At 34.4% G+C, this 26961-nt stretch overlaps 1 protein-coding gene across 3 annotated transcripts in view; it reads right to left on the bottom strand.

Moving 5' to 3' along the window:
• SKAP2 (src kinase associated phosphoprotein 2) overlaps positions 1–26961 on the bottom strand; it is a 120555-nt gene that overhangs the window by 27809 nt on the left and 65785 nt on the right. For all 3 annotated transcript variants that reach the window (XM_087947799.1, XM_026673611.2, XM_087947797.1), the window contains exons 5-9: positions 26582–26659; positions 25253–25336; positions 17648–17772; positions 16689–16752; positions 16193–16309 (exon numbers count right to left, since the gene is read on the bottom strand). In XM_087947799.1, the coding sequence (XP_087803925.1) occupies positions 16193–16309; positions 16689–16752; positions 17648–17772; positions 25253–25336; positions 26582–26659 (468 nt within the window). The remainder of the gene's footprint in view (positions 1–16192; positions 16310–16688; positions 16753–17647; positions 17773–25252; positions 25337–26581; positions 26660–26961) is intronic.

The raw sequence follows: 26961 nt of genomic DNA, 5'->3' as shown, positions 1-26961 counted from the left end.
TTTCTCTAAACAGGAAAAGTAGATTCTAATTGCCAACAGGTCAGCCCTTCCCAAATCTGGTCTCCCAGAGATGGTATTAGATTTTCACTGTGGAGTTGAGTTCAATATATTAGAAGTTTCCAGTAGTTCTTTTCAGTTTGAATGTGCTTATAATCGATATATGTTAAGGTTATTTTTCATACAGCATTCTCCCGAAGCCAAAATTTTATTTCAGTTTACCTACTTACATGGTGATAACCACTAGCACTTTAAGACAATGCTTCCCAAGGTATTTTGCTGCCTGAAGCAGAGTTCAAAGTTTGACCCAGTTTCATGGCCATCCCAATCAGAGTAATTTCTGAATAACCATTCTCTTATTCATTGAAATAGTGCATGAACCAGGTCACTTCAATTTACCTCCTGGCAGAACTACCTCTGCTTCAAACTGACATACTTGCAGCCTCCCCCCACCCCCCCTTTTAAGTTATAAATATGTATGGAAAGTTTTATCATGTTTCAAACTGTATAATTAAATCAACACAAATTAATCTTCTATATCAAAAATGAAACACTAAAAGCTTTAGACCATGGCTATTCACATCAAGTGACTGCTCCTTTATCCATCTAGACCCAATACTGTTCTACTCCTACTGGGGGGCATGATCACACAATTTCCTTACACGGAATTGTGGCTACGCCTTATTTTACTTTTAGAACAGTTTGTGCATGATATACTGAAATACTTGGAAAAATTCCAACATCAGTTCTGAGAAAATCTGTGAACCGGCTGATTCTAACCACAAAATGCTGTTTTGTAGATTAGAACATCACAAAGTATGCAATTATCAGGTTATTATAAACGTGGGGTTGTAAAATGGTCTGTAGGAATATTGTTGAGAGATAGAAAAAGGAAGAGCTGCAGCAAGGGCAACAGTCAGATAACAGCATCAATAATCATTACTTTCTTATCTGGACTATTTAGAAAGCCTGACAGATTGGTATACTTCAGAAGCATTTCAGAGACCTATCAATTTATATAACTCTATGATTTTTACTGATTGTTATGAACAAGTTCTTGCTTATAATTAATAAAGAGCACACTATCACCAGCAAATATTGAGGATGATTTAATTATCACTACAATATTGCACCTAACTTCAATTCCTATAACTAACAGCCCACTCACAATTAAGATTCAGTTTCAAGAGTATTACTCGAGGACTAACCATGTCACAATTCTTGGACCACAACAATTCAGTCAGAGACCAGTAACATGACTGAGTATTGCAATTCAGATTGAATCGCTTTATCTAATCTAATTTGATCTGATTGCTTCTCTTAGCAACTAGCTGTGCTCTGACTAAGGCAGAGCAGATGGTTTGATGTCTATTTAAAAGAAAGCTAACATCAATAAGTAGTTTGTGATAATATTCAAAGTACAATATGTGGCTGTGTGTGCTCACTTTACAATTCATTTAACAGCTGAGGTCAGCATGTTGAATCTAATGGGGAAATCCAGCTTGCAAAGTCTGCAATGAAACTCCTTGGGTGGGCCACAGTAGGTCTACCACCTTATAGCCTACCAGATGAGGTTTTTGTACTGTATAGATAAAATAACCCCTTTTCACACAAAGGAAAATGCTATGAAAATGCAGAATAGTACAATCATGTTATATATTAATCAAGCACACTGACAAGATTTGAAAAATCTTTCTATCTTACTGTCAGAGCCACCAACTCTTCATTCCTTAGTCACATCTTATGAACATTCAGATCCTTTGATGTCCAGTGGGGAATCCACTGTTTCAATGGATATCACAGCCTTAAATAGTTTACACTTGATAAATACTATTTAATATGCAGCATTCTGCAAAAGACCATTTTTGCTGCTAAAAATGTTGACAAACTATTTATTTGCGATATTCAAGCAATGGTGCCAGCTGTTCCTACCAATTTATTACTGTACAGTCTTGGCAAATGATAAACAATGCAATATTTAAGTTTAGTTGCACTTAATTAAGAAATCTGCTCTTTCAAAAACACTCTTCCACATAATTTAGTCTAGGCAACCCATCAACCATTAGTGGACATTATTCCAGATTCTCAAAGCCATATGTTATTTCATAGTTGTATACCCTGCCAGTTAAATATTTACTGCATATACAATTTTTAATTTTTATAATAGTTTTAGAATACATAATAATGTTTGTGCACGTCTGTCTGCTTGCATAAATAAAGAAGATAATTTTCTCATTCAAGTTTAGAAAATAATTACAGCAGCTTTTTTGACATCTTAAATAAATTAATTATAAGATTAAACAATCCCGTATCATATTTCCTTTCTTTACTGCTTGAATAATTACATATGATTAAATACACTTTGAGGAATTTCTTTGGACACTCAAGAAGATACAAAGAGGTGAACACATCACATTCAATAGATAAAACAGTAAACATCAAATTAAATGGATACAAAAAATTTGTTGAAGTTTGGTTTCTGTGGTGAAATTCTGCAACAACACAAGTAATCTTTTGCCTTATGAGCCAATCTTTAACTAAGTCCTTCTATCTGCCTCTCATTCAAAACTCTAGTCGTTATCATAAATATACCTACATTAGCCCTAATTAATAGCACATTAATAACAAGAAGCACTCTGTTGGGCTACATTAGTTAGAAGATGCTGTGTCACTGAACAATATTAATACTTCAGATAGCGAACTTGTGAGTTAATATATTCTACTCAATATTTCAACAACAGTAAACAAAAACAGCTCAACTATGCAGTAAAATTCATCAAAGCACCCAGATGGTTATAGGATTTTCATTATGTGGTTTCCATAGCAATCATATTGCAAATCTGGAAGCTTCTTGCAAATAAGCAGCTTGTGTTTACATGCTTTTCAGCTGCACCATGGAACTCTTCAATATGAGAAATGATTACTCCAATCACATAGAAAAATGACTGGAATATACAGTGATCAGTCACATTTTCTGTTGATATCTAAGACTAGTTTTTATGTGAAAACTAGTTGTTAATCACTTCATGCTCCTAGCAAAGGAAGTTGTATCCTTTGAAAGCTGTGATCTCAACATGTTAAATATGCAATACATATTTCAACTGAATAGAATATAATATTTTATTGGCCAATGATTGGAGACACAAGGAATTTGTCTTTGTGTAAATACCCTCAGTATACATAAAGAAAAGGTACATTCATTAAGAATCAGGAATCATAATGTACAACACTTAATGATAGTCATAGGATACAATCAACAATCAAATCATACTAGAAAACAGTCAAGTGGGAGGGGATGGGTGATAAGGAGTGGTGAGAAGATTAACAGTAATAGTAGTGTACACTTTGTAAATAGTTGAACAGTGTTGAGGGAATTATTTGTTTAGCAGAGTGGTGGCTTTTGGGAAAAAACTGTTCTTCTGTCTAGTTGTTCTGGTGTGCAGTGCTCTATAGCGTCATTTTGAGGGAAGGAATTGAAAAAGTTTGTGTCCGGGATGTGAGGGGTCTGTAAATATTTTCACAGCCCTCTTTTTGACTCGTGCAGTAAACAGGTCCTCAATTAAAGGCAGGTGGGTAGTAATTGATTTTTCTGCAGTCCTAATTATCCTCTGAAGTCTGTGTCTGTCCTGTTGGGTTGCAGAACCAAACCAGACAGTTATAGAGGTGCAGATGACAGACTCAATAATTCCTCTGTAGAACTGTATCAGCAGCTTCTTGGGCAGTTTGAGCTTTCTGAGTTGGCACAGAAAGAACATTCTTTGTTGTGCTTTTTTGATGATGTTTTTGATGTTAGGTGTCCATTTTAGATCATGTGATATAGTAGAACCTAGAAATTTGAAGGTCTCTACTGTTGATACTGTGTTGTCTAGTATTGTAAGAGGTGGTAGTATAGGAAGGTTTCTTCTAAAGTCTACCACCATACCAACTGTACAAGTAAATTTACTGAATCACCTTTTAGACTCTACCGAAGCATTGTTGTGTACCTTTTCATGACCATCTAGAGAGGTAGGCAACAGCAGCAATGTAGCATACTGTACAGTATCTGGAGCACCAGACACAAGATAACCATCATAAACATTCTTGTTTTGAAAATTTACAGACCAGACACTTTAGGTAGATGACAGAGCCAGTATCCTGAGTATTACAAAAGTCAGCAGTGTGTAACTAACAACCAGACCATCCCACCACCACAATGCAAGGTAAAATATTTAATTAATGCCATCTGTCATAGGGCTAATAATATCTGGGTGTATTTTAATATTATATTTGGGAAGGAGCTCAAATCTGTTAGAAATAAAAACATTAGTTTTGACATCATTGCTTATATTTCTCTAGAGCTGAAGGCTATTCTTTTTCTGCAATTTTTTAAATATATCCCCATCCCCCAATTCTGTAAAAAAAAAAAACATTGCTCTTTATTCTTCTGAGAGTTTCTACATATTTATTTATTTGTTAAATTTATTTGCCACCTATGTCACCATGAGGCTACTTGCCATTGACTGTTCCCAGAAGACTGCTAATATATAAAGGGAATCTGAATGATTCTGCTATGTAGAAATTTTGGACCACTTCTCCAGGCTGAATTGCTTCAATTCAGTAGCACAACTGCTCATTTCAGACCTGCAGTAACATTTCCATAGAATTTAAATATGGACCTTTGACTTGGTCATGCAAAATATTAAATGTGTTATTTCCATTCAGCTTCATGTATGTTTGGAATCCGTTTTTTCTGTATGAACATGTGCATTTCATCTTCAACTGATAAGTGCTATTTTTCTAAAGAATTTTTCCTAATATAATGCAAATTTCTACTACGTTTAATGATAGCAATTGTCAATGTCCTGAGCCACCAAACCATTCCCAAATTATAATATTTTCATGTTTGAAATCTGGTATGGAGGAAGCAGTGTTTTGTTTCACACAGCCCTAATAATAACCATAGTCTGAAAAGTTCTACTTTTGACTTATCGGTTCATAGAGCATTCTCCCAGAATCTGGAGGGATATCCATGTATTCTTTGGTAAACTTGAAATGAGCAGTGACATTTTTTGTCCTTAACGAGCCCTGGTTTTTTTTAACCTAGCTAGCCTCCACATAATTCCTATTTTTACCACTGCTTTTCTGACAGGTGAATCATTAGCTTTGACTTTGACCAAGGAAAGAGGAATCTGCACATCCCCAGATGCTCTTCTGAGTTCTCTTATTTCCTTGATGGTTTTATCCTGCACTTTTGCAATGATTTTGACAGGACAGACAGGAAGATTTTATGGTCCCAAATCTCAAATTCAGGACTGTCTCAGTCAACTGGAGAAATGATTCCATAATATTTTCCAGTTTGACAAAATAGTTTTACATGGAAGTATTTAGAAACTGAGTTTTTAACTTACCTTTTTTTACACTCTACGCAGTGGAGTTCTACACACCCCAACTACTTTCTAAATACATTTTCTATCCAATGTTTATATGCATGCTTCTATTCAAAGATGACAAATTAATGCTAAGAATGACATTCTGACTACAGATAATTCTCAATTTACATCCACTTGTTTAGTGGCCGTTCAAATTTATAAACACACTGAAAAAATGACTTATGACCATTTTTCACACTTATGACATTGCAGCCTTTCCTTATTCACGTGATCAAAATTCAGATACTTGGCAACTGACTCATATTTATGAAGAGTCATGAGGCCCCCTTTTCCAATCTTTTGACTGGCAAAGTCAATAGGGAAGCCAATTTTATCTAATAACCATGTTACTAATAAAATAACTGCAACAATTCCCTTAACAGTTGTGGCAAGAAAGGTTGTGAAATGGGGCAAAATTCACTTAACAATTATCTTGTTTAGCAACCAAAATTTTGGGCTCAATAGTGGTCGTAAGTGAAGGACTACCCGTATTCACTGGGTATGCCATAGCCAGACAACACAGAGCAAGCTAATGTAAATATTAAATATGTAAATATGTGGAACTTCCACTCTGGATAATATAAAACTTTTGAAAAAGCCAACATTTTTTTAATGTCAGCAATTAATTTATGGTAGAAAAATACACCTTTTGTCTTACACATGCATATGGAGAAATGGAGAAATATCATTTTGTTGAATTTGTAAAGACTATTAAATGCATAAGGCATATACAAAAAGCCACATTCTTAAGGAATGCTCCCTCTCTTTCTCTCCCCACACCCCTCTCTGTACCTCTTCCTCTCATCTTTGGGATATATAGAGGTTCAGGAAACATTACATTTCTAGATAATTGACACTGCTCCTTCCTTCAGAAATCTACAAAATTTTCATGGATATCATAGGCAAGTAGCAGATATACTTAGTCTCAATTTGTTCTGGCCTTGGAGACTGCCATAGCTCCTAAAAAGCAATCAGAAGAACTCAGAATATAGTATTTCTGAGCATATATGTACTGACTTTCCCTGTATAATAATGTGGTTCAACAAAGGTAAAGCAAAGTTAATTAAGCAAAGTCAAGAATAAGGTGACTGATGAAATAAGTCAATGAGGTATAAAGAAAGGGAAACCTGCATGTTAAATAAGGACAGTTCAGTAGTAAATAACCACCCTGGATTTTTTTAAAAGCCCTAATTCAGCAACAGATCAACTGAAATATAAAAGGTCCATATTAATAAAAGAAATTATCTGGTTTCCTCAACAAAGAGTTGTCCATTGCTACCGAGAAAACTTTATTTCTTGTGAAGAGAACTATAGTATGCGCTGAGACAGAGATAAGGCTATCCCCTAAGGGTCTTGCAGAAAATGCAGTCGTTCAAAAACTTTACTACGTTTTGAATTAATGATAGGAACTAATGTAATTGTGGTATCTAAGGGTTCAGAAAGGTTATTATGTGTTTTGAGATTTCATTGATGCCATTCTTAGGCATGATGTAATTACACTTGTTAGCATCTGGTAGTTTTTATAACCCAAGAAAGGCAAAAATAAGGACATGTGCCCACAATATAATTGACCCAATACAAACTAAACTGAGGGAAAAAACATTGATGAAGGCAATGCATAGCAGGTAAGTATGATGGTGAATATTAATATTTCAATAATGAATGTTTACAATTTCTCCTGACAATATTTTAAGCTTTGACATAAGATGGAAAAACTAAGTTGCAGATTTGACACTGAATACTATTCTCAAATAACTGTAATCTCAAATAACTGTCAATGAATTATGATTATTTGATTGTAGTGATGCCAGTAAGAAATTACTTTTGAAGAGTGGTTCCCAGCATTATTAATCTAAAGCAGTAGAAGATGGGTTTATGTCAGCAGAAATGAATAGGATTAGTAAATTAGCAGAAGTAAAAGGATTTAGAATTTTGTTATATAATTTAAGCAGAGAATTTTTCACAATTTGAGGAGAACAAGCAGCTGCCTAGAGAAAACACATATAGTGCAACCATTTATATACACCTCAAGCAAAAGCTATATTCAACCTTTTTCATGCATCCTTATGCCAAACACTCAATGAAACAGATGAGAAATAATAACTTTTCAACCTCTCTCTTCTGATTTTAAACAGATTTAAATAAAAATCACATGTAAATATACTTGAAGTCATATAGTAGCCAAGGATACCAGAATATCAGAAACATTAAGCTAACCAAAATATGACAGGTAAACACTAGCCAAATACTACAAACCTTGTGCTCCATCGACCTTTGGAACTAAGAGTAGGAAAAGTCAAGTCAAATAAGGCAGGAATTTTATCAGTTAAAGAAATTTCACAATGCTGCAGACAGAAGTATAAGAAAGATGGGAAGAAAGGAACAGAAAAGATATCGGGCAAAGATGTGAATAGATGTCGCTGAATACATAGTGGAAATATATAACTGATCATTCCAATTACATGAGACAACTACACAACAAGTTGCTTAGGAGATTAGGAACCACACAGTATGTTTATATAAAAATTGTTTTACATGATTGTATCTCAACTCAATAACTGAGTTGCAAACGTAGAAAAAGGGCCTTTCATATATAGTTAGAAAATCAGAATTTCTGGCAAAACAGTAGAACACTCAATATTGGAAAAAATAAATCCTAATTTTAAAGTTATTCCTGAAAATTAAGTTTTTCTTAGTTGACTTGGCAACAGGCAGCAACATAATGTGTTACTGTAATCTTTATAGATTAATGATTCTATACTATTGTCTCCTAAATTTTCAATAATTTGTGGGTTCAGAAATTTTCTTTCCTGAACCCTAATGAATTCATTTCATTTTTTCTTTTTTTAAGAAAGCAGGAAAAAAAACCCTTCAAGGTAACTGATTTCAGCAGAAGTTACTACAATAAAAAAAATGCCAAGCAATTTTTGGCATGAACCCACAGAACAATTTAGTTCCAGATTCTTTTCCTTTGGCTGCTTTAACCATTTTAAACAACTGATTTTTTTTTTAATTCTCTGTGCTAACATAACAGCAATAAGGAATTTAAATAGACACACCATTTGTCATATAGGCGTTCAGGGTCAATATAATTAGAAGTTGAAGCCAGACATTTTAAAGCATTATGTCCTGCTTTAATAAAATTATACTTTGCTTAGAATTACCCATTGCATATAAATTGATCAAATATTTATTTTATTTGCTTCTACCTAACAAACAAAATATAAGTAGATTATAGAAAGACCAAAAAATTGCAATCTGTCCATCCCACTTTAGTTTGTACCATCTAAGTTCCACATGACTTACAAACAGACAAAGGAATGTCTGTTTTACATCTCATTTTGAAGAACTACTCTTTAGCCCTGCTTTCAAAAACTGGAGTATATCTTTTGGCCATTTTTATATGTGTTAGGTCAAGATAGGCACCATGTTCTTTTTTAGCAATGTTGTTCAACCTTGACAACTTTAAGAAGTGTAAACCTCAACTCCTGCTTGCACAAAAATCATTAATTTAGCATTTCTTTCAAAATAGTCACTGTGAGATTTTTAAGACACCAAATAAATAATCAAAAAGTTCAAAGAATTAGCTTAGGTGAGTGGTAGCAGAACTAATATGCTATTTTTCCAAAGATCAAGGCAAACCATGAACTTAGAGGAATTTTCCAATATTTTAAAAGTTGGTTTAACATTTCTGAACACAAGGATGGAAATCGACATTACTCTTTTCATTCACATCTACAAAGATATGTACAAAAGTTAGACCCCAAAAATCTAGACAAGACCTCACTAACATGTATGATATAACTAACATATATGATATAACATGAGAAAGCTTAAGAGGGCCTTGAAAAGCTGCAGGCCTCAAGCTACTGAATCACAGCATATTGCTGCCTTAACTTAAAAGCATCTTTCTAATGATTTACTTAACTTTACTTAAGTTACTAACTTTACAATTGCACTGATTCACCTAACTATGGAAAGAAAGGTTGTAAAATAGAGCTTAACATATGTCTCAGTTAGCAACTTAAATTTTAGGCTCAATTGGATTTCTTGTAGTGTCCTGGTAATGGAACATATGTATATACATATAAAAACAGAAGCAGAAAGACATACTAATCCCCAAAGTGAAGGGGGAATGTCTTGCTTTCATATCTGGTAACTGAAGATTGCCAATTTCAGCTGAACAAGGGTACATAGCCTACTTGCATATACATAAGTGTACCTGTGCATACATAGCTGTCAAAAGATACAATCAGATAAAAATAATAATAATAAAAATAGCACTAAATTTTCTGAAGACATCTTGGGAGAAAAGAAAAATTTGTCTCAGCCAATGACAAATAGGTACAAAATAAATAAGAAAATGTACAAACTTTCTTATATGAATATGGTTTTAAGAGTTATAGTACAAAAATACTTTTGTGTAAAATGGCAAGTGAACTGTTTTGGGAAAAACACAAAACTAATTATTAATATATTAAGTGGTCCTGTTGAACATTGTCTAGTATCAAACAATGTTTCTAACTTACTTTTTTAAAAACAGCATGGAATGAAATGTATGTGGGTTCAAATCATAAATTGCAATCAAGATTTCTTATTTAATAATAGAAAGAAAATAGAAAGGGATGGAGGGGAGGGGAGGAGGGGAGGGGTGGGGAGAGGAGAGGAGAAGGAAGGAAAGGAAAGGAAAGGAAAGGAAAGGAAAGGAAAGGAAAGGAAAAGATAGGAAACGAAAGGAAAAGATAGGAAATGAAAGGAAACAAAAGGAAAAGATAGGAAAGGAAAAGATAGGAAGTGGAGAGGAAGGCTGAACTGATCTGAAATATGCAAGCAGAATTTAGATGCAATATGTTTGGCTACCATAGTTATTCAAACCTCATACTGTGATGTTCCATGACTGCCGTTAAGGATGTTAACCTTGACTCTTAATTTGGAAGTATATATAATCCATCTGTGCTTAAATAGACAGAGATAGAGTATGTTGCTCAGTAAATATTTCCAAAGAACTTTAAAACATATACATTTTGTAATTTCTGAGCTGGCTTATCAGAGATATTCTAATATAAATTATGGATCTATCACAGTAATATTGGGAGGACATTTTAGATGCTAGCTAACTATAAGTGCTGCACTTGGGAAGGGGAGGTTATTTTGAAGAATAAAGAGATGCATAGAAGAGAGAAAGAGTCTCCAACCCTGAAAATATACCTTATGTTCAGTAGAGCTGAGATATTTAAAAACTCACAGGATTTGTTATGGGCATATACATGCTAAAGGCTGCTCCATCTGTTCAGCAATTTCTGATCTGGATGCGATCTGGTCATTAATAGATTTTACAAATTCTGCTCATACTCCTCTCTCCTCTTCTCCTTTTCCATGCTACTCTTCAAAAACATTTCCTCTGACACTATTTTCAAAGTGGCTTTGTTTTTTTTTTTGTTTTTTTTACGGTTCAATATCTATTATTAAATAAGAAAGAACTCTTTCTTTCTCTGTAGTTGTGTATTTCCCACCAAAATCTGCTCAAGAACATCTAATTGCCTGGAATAGGTTTTGAGGATGAGGATGCACAGGAATTCCCTCATGACTATAAAGCATTCTACCATAAGGGAAGATTGACTGATTATTATTAACCAGTATATTGCAGTATAATACTGAATTTTCTTTTAAAGTTCTAAAATACCTGATATTAAAAATAAATGTTGCACTCATCCTATGACTATGGAATGTTTCATATCTTCCAATACTGCACCTATTGAAATCTTTTCACTAATTTGGATATTGGCTTTTGAGTACAGAATTCTCTCAAAGACCAGCATAATATAAGTCACACAAATACAATCATTTGATATTAACGAGGTAACCTTTCATTGGGGAACACAATGTTCTGTACACTCTGTGTAGGAATGTTTTCTTTATCTTACTTCCTAATCACAAACTATGGTCATGGAAGACATCTGTTTTGTTTGCCGAGTTACTAGCGAAACATTAAACTGTGGATGCATGATGCATAACACCTTTGTGACCAACAAAATATATAAAGTGTAACAGCTGCCAGAAATGAAGTCAACAATGAAAAGATTATAACATAAGTAAAATTACTTTTGTTTCTCTAGCACAACAAGATTCTCTAACATGGATTTCTCATTCTTGCCTCAGCATCCAACATCTGTCACTTAACCATCTTATTATTATTATTTTTTTGCAAATCAATAATGTCAAAACTACTTTCATGTTGGCTGATTCAAAGCAGGAAAAAAATTGATCAGTATTAGTAATGAAATTACTTATTTTAACCCAAAGCAAAATTTGAGGAAATGTAATACTTAATACATGATAGATTGCTTCTTCTCATGACAGATTGCTTCAAAGTTAAACAGCACAATCCAAAATAATTTCTAATTTAACATTGTGTTATAACAGAGAATAAAAATTCTTCAGAAGATTTAAGGAGACCAAATCCCATTTAGCCAGTGCAACGAATGGTGAGGGATCTTGAAAGTTTTAGGAGAACTGTAACTTCTGCACATAACTTTAAATCAAACACAAAATTGCACTACTTACTAAAATATCACCTGGTTTTATTAAAAAATCATTTTAAAAATCTTTTTTTTTTTAAATAAAATTACTTTCCCTTTTATAATTCAGACAACATGAACAACATAAGAGTAGTTTGTTCCCAAAGTTGCTTCAGTTTCTTTTATAGTGGTACCTTGGGTATTCGATTACTTTGAAAATCATCAAATTTGGTACTCAATGCATTTTGACAAAAAAAATTGTCCCAGTACTCATCGTTTGATACTCAGCTCACAAGCTACTGCTTGTAAGTGTCAGCTGCCTTGTGACTCACTCTGTTATTCCTTATGAGAAAAAATTGTCCGTTACTCATCTCATTTGGTACTCATTGCCCCTTCTGGAATGAATTAACAATGAGTACCAAGGTGTATATTTGTTTTTACAACAGGCCAGGTGTATTAACAAAGCAGATCTGTGCAGCAAAGAGAAGCTTAGGGATCAGTTCTCAGCAAATGAACCAGCAAATGTGTGGAAAATCCTGAAAAATACCATTGGCCACATCCTGGACATCCACTGTTTTAGCTCTTCCTCTTAGGATGCCACTGCAGGGCACGGATGCCAAACAGCTAGACACAAAGACAGTTTTTTCCATCATACTATCACTCTGCTAAACACCCAATTCCCACAGTCCTGTCTTACGTATACTTGCCTATGTAGTCTGGCTGTATTATTATTATCCTTCTCATATTTTCTACCACTTTCTCTTTTTGGTATAAATATTATGATTATTACTACATGTTATTTTGCAGGTAAATTGAGAGCTTCTGCATCAGAGACAATTTTTGTGTCTCTAATCATACTTGGCCAAATGAAGTATTTTATTCCAAAATCATCTCTAACTTAAGATGAAGCTGCTGCAATATATGTTCCTGCCACAATTTCAAATGCTTTTCAGGGTATCAGACTGCAAGTCATAAAAGTAATATAACGAAGTAAAAAAGGCTACTGTTGATAAGCCTGTATGTGAATAAATTGTACTTAAGACAATTTTGTCCAAACAGCATTCCAAGAATGTATGTAGGTTGGAAAAAAATATTTATCCATGTCCTATCTTCCTCTCCCTCTGTCCTTACATCATGTTCTTTGCATTGCTTCCATGTAGAGCATGATGCCAACATTATTGGACCCAAATGTAAATAAAGGAAACATGTCATCTTATGCTTATAAAAAAATAACCAAAACTGTGTAGTAATGGACAGCTGTTTGCCTTCTCATTCTTTAAGTTTTAGAAAGTAGGCCTGAGCTGTGGCTTGTTATACCAACCTCACCCAAAAGCTCTTGCTTTTGGCAATGATATACACTAGATTTGCCAGGCACAAAAGGCTCAGGAGCCAAACATGCTTATGAACTTAAGTTGCAAATGTCGCAAGTTTTATTACACTTGTGACGGATACCAATGTCCAATTACTGCTGACATTTCGGGTTTGGGTCTGAAATCTTGCAAAGGTCAGTATGAACAGTGAAGTAATATTCCCTGGGAAATTTCTGAAGAAGAGAGCTTAAAGGGCTCTCTCCAAGCATATGGCAGATTATACTAGCTGAGCTCTGTATCACTTAGATAAACCCAGAGTATATCTTATTTGATTTAATCTGTAATGAAGGAAAACAATTTCTGTGTTATTTGAACAAGAGTTCTAAAGCATGTTGAGATCTTATATGCATTGCTACAAATAAAAACTGCATTTTTATGAATACTTCCTACAATAAATAATCTCTTTTTATACTTGAAATAGTGTGCTACCTACATTAGATGGAAGAGACATGCTTAAGTACACCCAGGGGCTTGAGGTGCCTTTGAAAAGCCATGCTATTTCTCATAAGCCATATCAGTGACTTCTTCTGGAACTTTCTTCTATTAAAATTGATATTGAGGGTAAAGCTGCTGTTTAAGAGGGAAAGGAACAGGGATCTCTTATGTGTGCAGAATTAGTTACATGTGGGTTTTTTTGTTTTTGGATCTGGGCCAGTTGTAAAGCACTAAAACCGATACTGCAGCAAACACCTGATTAAATTCAGTAAAGCCCAATGTCCCAGGGTGATACTAGAAATATGTAGTTTCACAATCTTGGACTGCATTGCAGTGTATAGGTGTAGATTAGTAACTGTGCTTTGGTATTGCACGTCTGTGCAATTCTTATACATCAATGCAATCACATCCCAACCTAAATTACTTCTTAATTTCCCTTAAGGAATTCCACTGCTTGTTTTAACATTAAGGAGGCTGGGTGTGCAGTGCACTTTACGAAGTAGAAATTCTCTGGAGGTAGCAAATTCTTCACAACCAAATTAGGCTTGAAAGGATCTACATGTAGTTTGCTGTTAGTTGTCAGAAAATGAAGCAAAATATAACATAACCAATGATAGTCTGTTTGCAAAATTACTAATAGTAAAGTGCACAAGGAAAAGCAAGGGACTTGTACCAAAGACAGTAGACTCCCATACTATTGGGGATATAAATTAATAGAAAGACATTTATAGCATAAACATCATTAGTTATGCCTTACAATTGGGAAAATAGGATTATTTAAGGGATAAAAGAAATCAATAGTTTAGTCTCTACTTCACATAATCAGCTCCATAATCAGCTCCATGCTTCTCATCAAGAGACTTATAAAACATCCAATATATATCTACACAGGTATAAATCTGCGTTAAATATCACGGGATTTACTGGGAGAGTGTCATGGAATTGCAACTTCAATATCAAATTGAATTGAGAGCCAGTTTGGGATAGTAGCTAAGGCAACAGGCTAGAAATCAGGCAACAGTGATTTCCAATCCTACTTTAGGCACAAAGTCAGCTGGGTGACTAGTCACTTTCTCTGAGCCTTTGGAAAGAAGCAATAGCAAATTACTTCTGAAAAATCTTGTCAACAAAAATGCGAGGACTGTCCAGGTAGTCTCTGAGAAATGGGAATGAATAGAAGGAAAAAAGAAAACCTTGAATAAGCAAATAAGTTGGTAATATTTGCCTACATAAAAGAATGCCAATTCTTAATTCCAGAAGGGGAACCACAAGAACACATGGCCTCTCTCCTCCAATTTTGTCCTGCATCATGTAATTTGTACATCCCTTGACTGACATGTCTTCATAAGCTACAAACTGAACTGTTATAGAATAGTCCAAAATGTATATAGCTTCCTAAAGCCATCTGTCAAAAACAATGCCTTTTCTTATACAGTGTGCTAAATTTAATACAAACTACATTTTCCAAAGATTGGAAATATCTACTATGTAAACATGCATTATGTAATTTATACTGTATCACTTAGCTTCTGATTGATAACACCAGTGCTTTCATAGACTACAGTTTTCATTCCTATTACATTTAGTATAGAAATGCTTTAGTTCTCTATTTCAGATCTCATTTCTATACAACCTCAAGTGAGAAACCTCATTTCCATGTGATTTTATACCCTTATGAACCCCCTCTTGCCATTTTGTTTTCACCACAATGAATTTCATCTCTTTGTGCCATAAAGAATATTTTTATGAGATTTACATTTGGCTGTCAAGAAGGAGAAATCTTGGCCATAACTAGATGGAATAAAAAAATTAGTAAACCACTTGGAATAATCAAATTTCTGTAGATGGATGTAGAAAAATTCAAGTACAGCTCACTGCGTTTATTTATTATTCATCAGCAGATACTCTTTAAAAGCAAACAAAGCAAGTTACCGTCGCTCCTTTAAAAGCATAATCTCATGTATCAAGGAATATTTATAGAAAGAATGAAGAATATATGATTAAAAACTATATACTAAATTAAAAAAGACCAAATAAAGCAGTTAGTCTCAGGCAATATGTGAATCAATTTTCTGACTGAAAAATTATTGAGTCAATAATCTTATGTTTTTTATAATTTCTGTGTAATGTCAATACCCTTATATGAACATTTTATTTTAAAATATTGTTACTACTGTTACTCTAAATATTACAAATATCTGGATTCAAATGTTATACAGAATTGAGGCAGAGGTATATTACTTTGTCCAAGAGGTAGGATTTACATACAGTTCCCCATATCTAAGAGAAAACCTTTTCCAACCTTACATCCTCTAAATTTTGGCATTCCATTTCCCAGAATTCCCAGCTAGTCAATATATGCCTGGAAGGCACCAGATTAGTGATCTGTTTAAATTCTACCTGCTACCACCAAAGAATAATCAGCAACTTTTACAGCCCTTTCAATCAACTTGAACAAAAATACCTGGAAGCTCTTCATAAATGTCATCAAAAATAGTTGCTACTCCTGATTGAGAAGCAGGTATGGAATTTTCCTCAATGTCATCATATTCCTCCTCTGGAATAGTTGGAGATCCCATGTCTGTTAAAAATGCAAAACACAAAAAAGATATTCAATCAACCTAGCCAGGTAGGTTCACAAGGAACTCTCTAGGGCAAAAGACATACTCACTTCCTTCCATTTTCATATCAAAGTAATACAATACATTCTTTCTAACTGTATTTATTAAACAATTCACATACAATCACTACTAGCATTTAAATTAGCTTTTTTGGAAGGGGAGTCAACTAGGTACAATGGCATTTACTCCTAAATATAGAGAGGATTAATAAATATACACAGATGAAAAATAAAATGTACTATTAAAGACAACATAGTAATCACATGACCAACAGAAACAGGGAAACTTTGATATATAACATGCATTTTAGGCGAAGTGTCTTGTTAGCAACTGGCATACCTTGTAATACAAATTTCAGCCTTTCTACCCATTCTGCAGCTTCTTTGGGAGTAGCAGCTGTAAACTGTTCAGAAACTTCATGTTAGAGAAGAATATTCATGAGCATCAAAATATAACTAGCACTATATTAATAAAGCCAAGAAAGTAGCATTCTGGTCACTTCTTCAAGACAACATTAGTAATTCTTTACATGTCTTCTGGTACTTTTCTTGCAAGGATGCTTCTTATAATGTACAGTTAATTTTGACAAATTTACGTAATTGAAGCAGAGGATGATGGATTTAGAACTCTGATCAGCAGCTGGCAGCTGTGCATAAAAAAAGCTGCTTCTCTTCATCAATGTCAAAACCAGGACTGATGAACAAAATTTGCCCTTGACAATTAGAAGACACCCATGAATTTCTTTAGACTGCTGGGTACAGTTTTCTTAAAAATGTTCTTGTCACATTCCAACACAGTACCTGACAACTTAATTAACTGGCTTTCAACTGCAATCTCAGATATTTAAAACTTATTAAACTTACATTTCACATTGATGCCTAGCTGATAGGTCTCACATTGCATACTTTTAACTTTGATTTCCCTCTTAGGCCTCTAAGCAATGCACTACATATTTAACATTGAAGAATTTATATTCAATTATTTTACAACATTATTCATCCAAGAAATCAGACAAATTTTATTAGATAATAGATATTTAAATGTAAGCAGTAAAATGAGCCAGCAGATAAGTATGACATATGAGTGTTCTTATCGAAAAATTTAATATTAGAACAATCTTTTTGCAAAATCTATTATATGAATGTACAAGGTAAGAAAATAAAGGATTCCACCCCCACTCCTACTCCAGCTCTTTTTCCAACATGTCAGGGAATGTTTTACCAAAATGTTAATGTCTCCATAACTGGAACAGTAACAGTTTTATCAATTTAATTTCAAGACAACATAAAAACTCCAACCTGATAAATGCGTTTATCAGGAGCAGCGATTTCAAAACAGCAATCTTTCTTTCCGTCTTTCCGAAGGGTATTATTCATTCTGACGGTGTAGCCATCTATAGCGAATTCACCTTTCTGTTGTTTGTCTGTTGTAGATGAAAAGTAAAGATAGAATTTCATTTGAAAATAAATGCCCTATCAGGTTATCATTTATTCAGATTTTGTTTTTTTGTTTCATGAATATTCAAGAGGCTAGGTTAAACATTATTGTGAGTGGATTTAGTGATGGTTGAAAGATAAAACTCTTTTTTAAGAAGAAACTACAAAGAACATTTCTGAAAAGGCTGGTTATAGAATCCCACAGGATGATCCTTACAGATGGTCTTATTTAGCGTGAAATGCACACACTGATACCTCGCGGAAGGGACAGAATTAAGAAATGGAACCTGGAACTTGCAATACAAGTATTTCATAAATTAAGTGTCTCTTCTTGGTTCAGTAATCAATGGGCCAACAAAGGAAGTTATATCTGTCCCAATATCGGAATTCAAAAAGTGAACTTCAGATCAGTTAACAATATTTGTAAAGGTGTTTTCACATAGTGATTAAAGCAATGGACTATGGAAAAGCTATAGCTAAAGGTTTATTATGTTGTTTGTTCAATGTGTATTGGCAAAGAGAGTTTTAAAAACTCATTTTTAAACAAGAGTTTTATAATTGCGAAGATCAAAAAACTAATGCAAACTGAAACTTCCGGTTTGAAGGACTTCAGCGACAGACAGAAATCCGCGATCATGCATGGTTTCTGTCTGGGCTTGCCGCTGGAGCGCCCCGAGCTGGCTGGTTTCGGGGCTAAGCCACCCCGTAGAGGTGGTGAAGAGGGGGAGACTGCCAGCAGGGTCGAGGAGAGCTGCATCTCTCCTCCTCAGCTGGCCATTACTCCCTTTCCCAAAGGCGGTTGCAGTGGTGGTCAGAAATGGCCACCACAAAGAAGAACTCGACCGGAAAAGAATGTGCAGGAGGAAGATAAGAAATGAAAGTTTTGGCTGACCGGGTTAAATTGTAAAAGCAACAACCAAGGTACCCTGGAATTTAGACTTACAAAAAATAACATCGCTCCCAAAGAAGAGTCGGAAGCAGCAAAGGAAAGTGAAAAGGGAAAGGTTTGGCTTTTTTTTTCCCTTCTCTCTCCTTCCCTATACTGACAACTAAGAGATTTAAATAAGAAATAGGAAAAATCCTCTTTGACATCAATAGGCAATTAAGCTGAAAATAAAACAAAATGTCAAAGGGATAATAAAGATTTCTGGACATTAAAAACTTTCTTTTTCATAAGCAGGAAGGGAGAGAAAAAGAATAAGGGCAGAATCTGGAAGAGGGAGGAGACTGCCTGGAATTAAAAAGAACCTAAAATAAAACTTCAAGAAGACTTCTAAAAGATACATTTTAACTGAAACTTTGCAACTAAATAGTAACCCCAGGAAGAAAAAATTAAAAAAAAGAGCAAAAAAGAAACAGCTTGCGTGTATTTGGATTACTTGGTGATCTTTGGATTTTTGGTTATTATATTTGAATGAATAAAATCAATCGGGTGGTTGTTTAAAAATTTATACAATGGCACCACTTCTGGATGAATTGAAAATGGAACTTAAAAAGTACAAAGAAGATGCACAAGAAGGAAGGGTTCTTTTGGCTTCGTTTTTCAATTCTTAGAAATGGAGATTTGGAACTATGAGAAACAACAAGAAAAGACTGCAAAACAAGAACACTGGGACAAAGAAGAAGCCATCTTTAATGAACAAGCAATTTTATGTGGGGAAGAAAAAGGAAAGGGGGAAAGAGAATGGAGAATTTAAGACTTAAAAAAACAACCAAAGAAAAGAAAAATAATTCAAAAAATAAGTATAATACTGGAAAGCAACAGAAAAGGGGAATACAGAAGAGAGAAATAGAGGTAGAGAGACAAGGAGGTAAAAGGGGAGAGAGAAGAAGAGAGGGAAGAAGGAAAGGAAAAGAAGTTACAAAGGACCGGAGCAAGATATAGAGAAACAGGACCTATTTAGAGATAATGGATGAAAATCTAACTGAAAAAGGGATTCTGTAAAGGTACATAAGATTGTATTGTTATATTAGTAATAGAAATAACTTTAGAAAATTGGAAACAACGTATGATTAAAATGAGGGATAAAATAGTGTAAAATGTTTGTGAATAAAATAAGTGAAATAAAATAAATGAGAAAATTGAATTAGGAAGGAACAGGAACATTTTAATTAGTTAATGTTTTATAAAATATAAGTGAAGGGGGGGGAATTAACTATGGAAAGCTTATAATTGTTCCCATAGAAGTATGATATTTAATTGAAAAGTAATGTTAAAGATGTTAAGACTTTAATGAATATTAATATTAATGAAGAATTGATTTGGAATGGAATGTTGTTTTAATTATATACATTTATAATTTTTTTCTTTTTTTAAGAATACAGTGTGTATTTTAAGAATGTACCAAGCAGAATCCAAATGAAAGTTATGTATTATATTGAATGTTACAACTTTAGGGAAAAGATATAAAGGCGTCATACTCCAATCAGTAACTACAGGAGAAATTTTGTTTAATAAGAAAAGATAATAGATAATTGAAACAGGACAGACAAAAAATATAAATACAATGATTTGAATTGAGATGAGATAATTAAAATAAAATTGAGAAAATTAAAAGAGGGGCGAAGCTATGCAGAAAATGTAAAATAGTAATAAGATATGGAATAGAATATAAAAATGAGCATGAACCTGAATTTGTGTCTGTACGAAGAAATGTAACCCGGGATTATGCTGCTTTCAAAAAAGATGTTTTATTTGTATTTTTTTATTTGTGAAAACTCAAATAAAATTTACAAAAAATAAAAAATAAACAAACTAATGCAAACTGAAAAAAGAATCAAAAGAAAAAACAAAACTGCAGAAAAGAAAAAATAGAAATAAAAAAGAAATAAAAAATATAAGCATAATAAAGAACAAAGAAATGTATAAAGAAATGACTTCTTTATACATTTTGCCCTTTATCAACAAGCATAAACAAGTTTAATAATTTATCATCTCATAGAATACAGTCAATTGATCTTGTCTTTTATATTGCTTATCTATAAACAATCCTCAAAGAGTTGTTTCAATCCTGATCAGCAAAAGTCAATATATTTTAACCTTGATCAAATGAATCAAGTTTATATTCCTTCCTTTTATTTTAGTCCCTTCAAATAATGTCCTCAATCTTGATTTCTTTTCATTTTTTTCTTTTCCTTAGAAAATGTTTCAAAGATTTACCAAGTCTCTTTTATAAATTCAGTATAGGAAAATTATCCAAGTAATTCTCTTGGCTTGTTCCTTGTATAACCCTTTTAATTATTAAGATATGAGCTGATTTGGAGTTTCCGGTTTGTCGGCTTCGCGAGCGGTAGGGATTCGCGAAGCTGCGCGATCCCTGCCGCGCTAGCCGTTTTGGGGCTCCGACCCGGACGGGTGCGGAGCAAGGCTGCCCTGCAGGGGTAGCTGAAGGTAAGGGGATCCGGAGGAAGGGTTTGGGGGTGTTGCAGACCCCTCCCTGGCCGGCAGAACCCCCTGTTACCAGGACGGTGCAGCGGCGGTCCGTAATGGCCGCCACAAAGAAGTTGACAGCCGGGCAAGTATGCGCAGGAGGAAGAAGAGAAAGTTATTGAAAGTAAAAGTTCTTCTTGGTCGACCCAGGGCTTTGAGATTTATCTAATTTAATTCCTGGAAAAGATGGTTTTCTGATGATTTCTTCCACAAGAGAAAAAAAAGCGGCTATTTTGAGGTGCTGAAGGGAAAGTTTACTCTCCCTCCCGACGGAATTAAGCCGGAAGGGAGAGGATAAAGAAAATATATAAATTTGGATCTTGTTGGAGGAGATGCCTTGAAGACTTGAGGACAGAAATACAATCTTAATAAGGCTTTAAAATATAGACTTGGATTCTTTTTTTTATTTGTTTGATACCACCCCTGGAAGAGGAAGGGGGAATTTTGGCTTGCTTGGATTTATTGAGGATTGTGGATTTTGGGATTGTTTTGCCTTTCTCTCGGAATATTTGGTTGGTGTAAGAAGAAAGAGGAATAAAGAAAAGAAAAGATCTATTTATAATGGCTTTCCTTTTTGAAGACCTGAGGGATGAATATGAGCAAACAAAAGCAACCTGCAAAGATGGCATGGAAAAAGCTTTTCTATTTCTAGAAATGGCGCTGGTCAATTACCAACAGACAATGGAACAGATGGAAACGGAAGAAGAACAACAAGGAAGAGACGAAGACGCCATCTTCATTGAATCCCAAAACTTATCTAAGGAAGAAGGAAGGAAGAGAGCAAGGAAAATGAAGGACTTAAGATCTAAAAAAACATTTGAGAAAGAGAAAAATATGATTCAAAGTAAATATAATGATAACAAACAAGAGAAAAGGGAACACAACAGAGAAGGGATCCCAGCAAGGTAGAGGTTAGAAGAAGAAGGGGGTAGGAAGATTTGGTGGGGGAAGAAAGAAAGGGGAAAGGCGGAGAAAAGCCTCAAAGCTTTAAAATTGGATGGGAGAAGAGGGATTTTTTTTAGAGACAAAGGATGAAATATAATTTTCTGTAAGAAAGATTCTGCTAAGGTACAGAAGATGGTATTGTAACATTTATATTTGAAATAGTAAATTAGAATGGTTTAAGATTTAATAAGAAATTAAAATGTTGAAGTTTTTAATAATGATTGATTTTTAAAATGTAATAAAATATCGAAGGAAAGGAGGATACAATGTATTTAAACATTTTTGGTGGATAGAATGTACCAAGCAGAACCAAATTGGGTATTTGTTATGCTGAATGTTAATTTTACTAACTTAGGGGAGGATAGAAAGGCATCATACTCTGATTAGTGATTTCAGGAGAAATTTTTTTTATTATAAGAAGAGATAGAGAGATAAATGAATGGGCAAAAGATACAAATTTAATGATTTAATTAAGATGGATTAAATAAGATAGAAATGTGAAGAGTGATATGTGCTATTATTTTAGCCCATGCAAAGAGAGGTAACTGGGGCCAAGGTACTTTACTAAAAGATTTTTTTTTTATGTTTGTTTGTGTTTGTTTGTGTTTTATGAGAATATTGGGGAAATTATTGTAGAAAGACAGGGAAAGACTTAATATGTAATGATTTGTTTGTTGTTGAAACTTTTAATAAAACTTGTTTTAAAAAAAAAAAAAAAAAGATATGAGCTGATTTGTTTTGTTTCTCTAGTACAGCATCTTTTTCCATATCATTCCATATCATTCTTGTGGGCTGTCATTTTTAAGTTCACTTTCAAATGAATCTCAATCTTGTCGAGTAAAATTTGTTCTTCTTTCATAACATCTTTTAAACACAATTTATCTATAGAGGTAGATACTATTATTTTTTGAATCCATGGTTAAAAAATATCCTTTGATATGTCCAATATTAAAATATTTTGCTTCCCTCAGTATTAGTAAGTCAAATGTAAGTGTTTTTCTCCTTTAATTGTAATATTTAGTTCCTTATGGTTAACTTTAGTGTCCAAACTTTAATATATCATCCTATCATTTGTTAAAAAAGAATTCAAAACCAAAGCATTTCCCCATAGGAAAGATTCTTATTACACTCTTGTAATTTTTATCATAATTAAACTATTATTAAACTATTATTTCAAATCTATCTGAAAGTTTCCCTTTTTTTTACTTTCTGCATTTTTTCTTTTTCTTTGATGTATTTTCTTTAGTTTTTAAAAAAATCTTTGTATTTAAGTTTGATATATTCTTTGTTGTGTATGTATTGGTTAAGTTTCGAATCCTCATTGGCAATTCATTTTGACTCTTATGTGCTGAAGGTCCCATTACAGATATATCAAGTACTCCAAAGAAATATATGTTGAACAGTTGCTAAACCAAGTTTCAGTTTTCTGAGTGATCTGATAGTCTCTTAATAATTTGGAGTACATTTCTTACAAATTTGATAATATTCTAAACCACATGGAAAAAGTACGTGGAGACTTCACTAATTGTATACATTTTCTGAAGTGAGTTTTGACATTAAACATGCTGCACTTGCTTTTAGTTTAATTGTTCCCATGATCCATAACAGAAATTTATGGCAAGAAGGATGAAATCAACCAGACAAACCAATATATTACGTTGTTCTTACCCTTCTCCTTCAGTCATCATGAATTAAGCTATCTCAAAAAGTCTATCTTAGCCCTAGTTAACCAGCCTGTCCACTCATTAAGGAGATAAAAGGGGAAATTATAACAGGAGGTGATATATGCTGTAAACCAGCAGTCCCCAACCATTGTGGCACCAGGGGACGGTTTCAATTCCCTGGTGCCATGGAAGACAATTTTTGTTTGGATCAGGGAGCAGGGGAATAGTTTTGGTTTCAATTACTTGTCTGCCACTCACTTCCACTGTGAGACCCCGCTCCTAATAGGCAATGGACCAGTACCCATCTGTGGCCCAGGGACTGGGGAGATCCCTGATATAACGTAATTGTTCTGATTCTCTTTCACTTTCTCACTGTGGTGTAGAACAGGCTCAAAACAGTGTTCCTAAGTAAAGGAACTATGAAACTACAAAAATGGACAGTATCTACCAGCAATAAATTTCTATAAACTGTTGGATGTTGCTTTTTCCAAGATTATCCCTGAGGATGGTCCAAATTCCTATGGCTTATAAAGAAATGTTACTGATTTATTTGTCTGACATCCTGGGACTTGAAATGGCTGTAACAGTATTGAAGTTATGTGGATTCCAGTGCTGTCCTTAATTATTAAGTATTAAATCGTGAATGGCAGAAAATTGGAGTTGGGGAAGAAACTAAACAACTATAGTAAGCTAAGGAAAGCATCTATTGTGCTCCCTGATGAACCCTGCCACATTGTATTTGTAACACAAATTTCAACTGTTTTGAAGTTTTCAGTAGCATCCAGATTTTAAACTGCCATAAGCAAATAAATTTTCCTTTGATTCCTTTGACATCGGACAGCTTATACGTATCATTCCAAAACATTTTCTTACCAGATTGTACAGCTATATGATACATCACCTGGATTTTCGTAAAAAAAATAATGTTTTACTATGGAATGAAATAAACCTTAACTATAAATCTATACAGCAATACAGAATGTCTTGTAGTGGTTTCTCCTATACAAGCTGAAAGCAAATGAAACCTGATGACATTTAACAGATCCAAAATACTGAAATCATATTTGGGATGGTGATGGTGGGAGAAGGAAGAATTACCAAACGAAACTAAACCAAAATAATGCTGTATTATCACCTTGAAAGCTGATTAAAGTTCAGAAAAAATGGCCCACATAAAATTCCAAAGGAAAGAAGATAAGAGAACATTTCATCAAGACAGTATATTTACACCATCTGGAAACACATGGAGAATTATATGAAACCGGGAAAATCCGGTTTGCAATTAAACAATAGAGAGGCCTTTGAGGCCTGTAAACACTTAATTGTTGATGTCCATTAAGCAACATTCAAGATAACCCCTATATTTTGCAATACAAGTTAACTGTTAATATCAATTAAGTTCAAAATAGTCCCTATATTTTGCAATACCTTTGTCACTTCCATAGTAGTAGAAGACTGTTTTACTCAAAGCACACCAACGTTTTTGCCACTCAAAAACAAGAAAACTGTGATCTGCAATTAAAATAATTTACATAGATTTTTAATTATAAACAGACCAAAATAAACAATTCAGGGAGTGCAATAGAAAAGATATATTCTGGTGCAAATGTGAATATAAACGAGTGCCAAAAGTAAGTTATTCTTCACCAGATTTGGCAACTGCCCCCAGATACATTTCTCTCACAATTTCAAACAGATCTTAGATAGACATTGAAATGTTTAAGGATATCTTGTACTGAGTACAAAGTAAGTTGTGATTTCTACAGTGTTTCTCCCCATAGGAAGGCCCAGCACTGCTTTGTGCACATGTCGTTAAATTAAGCCCTGCCTCCAAAATTTGGGCCTATTTAACATGAGGTGAAAAGACATGGGGGGGAAGGGCGGAGGGGGAACTTGCTGAACTTATCCCACACACAGTCTTGCTTAGCCTAGGAATCTAGCCTTAAGTCCTTCTCCTTATCCCAGGAACTCATCTGGAATTATTTATTTTTTTGCAGGAAAATCTTAATGCCAAGTCTCCAACTCTTTGGCGCCTTTTAGTCTACCGATGCCCCAAAGCCCAGTTTCTCATCCGGATCAACAGCCCACTTTCCCCAGCAAGAACGCCACAAAATGTGCTGCTTCGGTCGGGCAGCCCGGAGCTCTTGCGCAGGAAAGATGGGCTGCACCAAGAGGCGGGTGACTCCGCTTTCCCATCTGCGCAAAGGGCACCGGCTCCCCCCTCTCCTGCTGCAGTCTCGGCAAGGGCGTGGGAACTGACCTTAAAACGGACTCCATCTGCCTCCCCTCAGGCAGCCAGAGCAGGGCTCAGCAGAGACACCTCCAGCAGGATTGTGGAGGAGCGAGCTGCCCAGCCTGCTGCTGGCACACCACCCTTTGACCAACGCTCTGGGCACAAGCAGGCCCACCCCTCTTGGGGAGCACCAGGTCACTTGCCCCACTCAGCCTGGCTTTCAGCGCCGCCAGCCGCTCTTACCTTATGTGGTGGCAACACCTCCTCCTACTGGCCAAAACTTTGATTATCCCTGAATTATGTGGCAAGGGATTAAAACAGAAACAACCAACTTCTCTTGTCCACACTGCTCAGATATACTGAAGCTGTACTCCTAGTAGAAAATGTTCATTATATTTCCACCTATACTTTATGGTTAAAATCTTTCAATATTTTCCAAAGTAAGTGAATCATTTGCCTCCAGAAATAAAATGATTGCAACTACTATAAAAATTTAAAACATTCTTTCTATCTTTTTAGTTTACCTTTTCTACGCTTTTCCAAATATCCAGACACTGAAACAAATGGAAGATCCTGTGCTGCAATTGGAAGAAACTGATGACCTGGAAGGAGAAAGGACATAAAGAACAAATAATTTTTAAAGCACTATGAAATAATCTCCTACTGGATAAAATATATACTAATTAATGATTGTAGGTTTAGCTTATGTGAATATAGAAATTAGTAGTTTACATTAATTTGCACACATTAAACTGGGATACAAAATAGTTAAACTTTACTGAAGCATTTTAAGTTATTTGAGTTCCTTTTCTTTGGTACAGTCAGAAGGATGAAAAGAACATTATGGATTGTTTATTTAGTAGAACATGGAACATTAATCAGTTAAGAAAATCATCTGCTTTTA

This window comes from Notechis scutatus, chromosome Z (assembly GCF_049901735.1).
Source record: "Notechis scutatus isolate UNSWTSFEM ecotype Mainland chromosome Z, rNotScu1.2, whole genome shotgun sequence".
Classification (NCBI taxonomy): Eukaryota; Metazoa; Chordata; class Lepidosauria; order Squamata; family Elapidae; genus Notechis; species Notechis scutatus.
The sequence above is the reverse complement of the archived record's forward strand: the minus strand, read 5'-3'. Positions and strand labels throughout refer to the sequence as shown.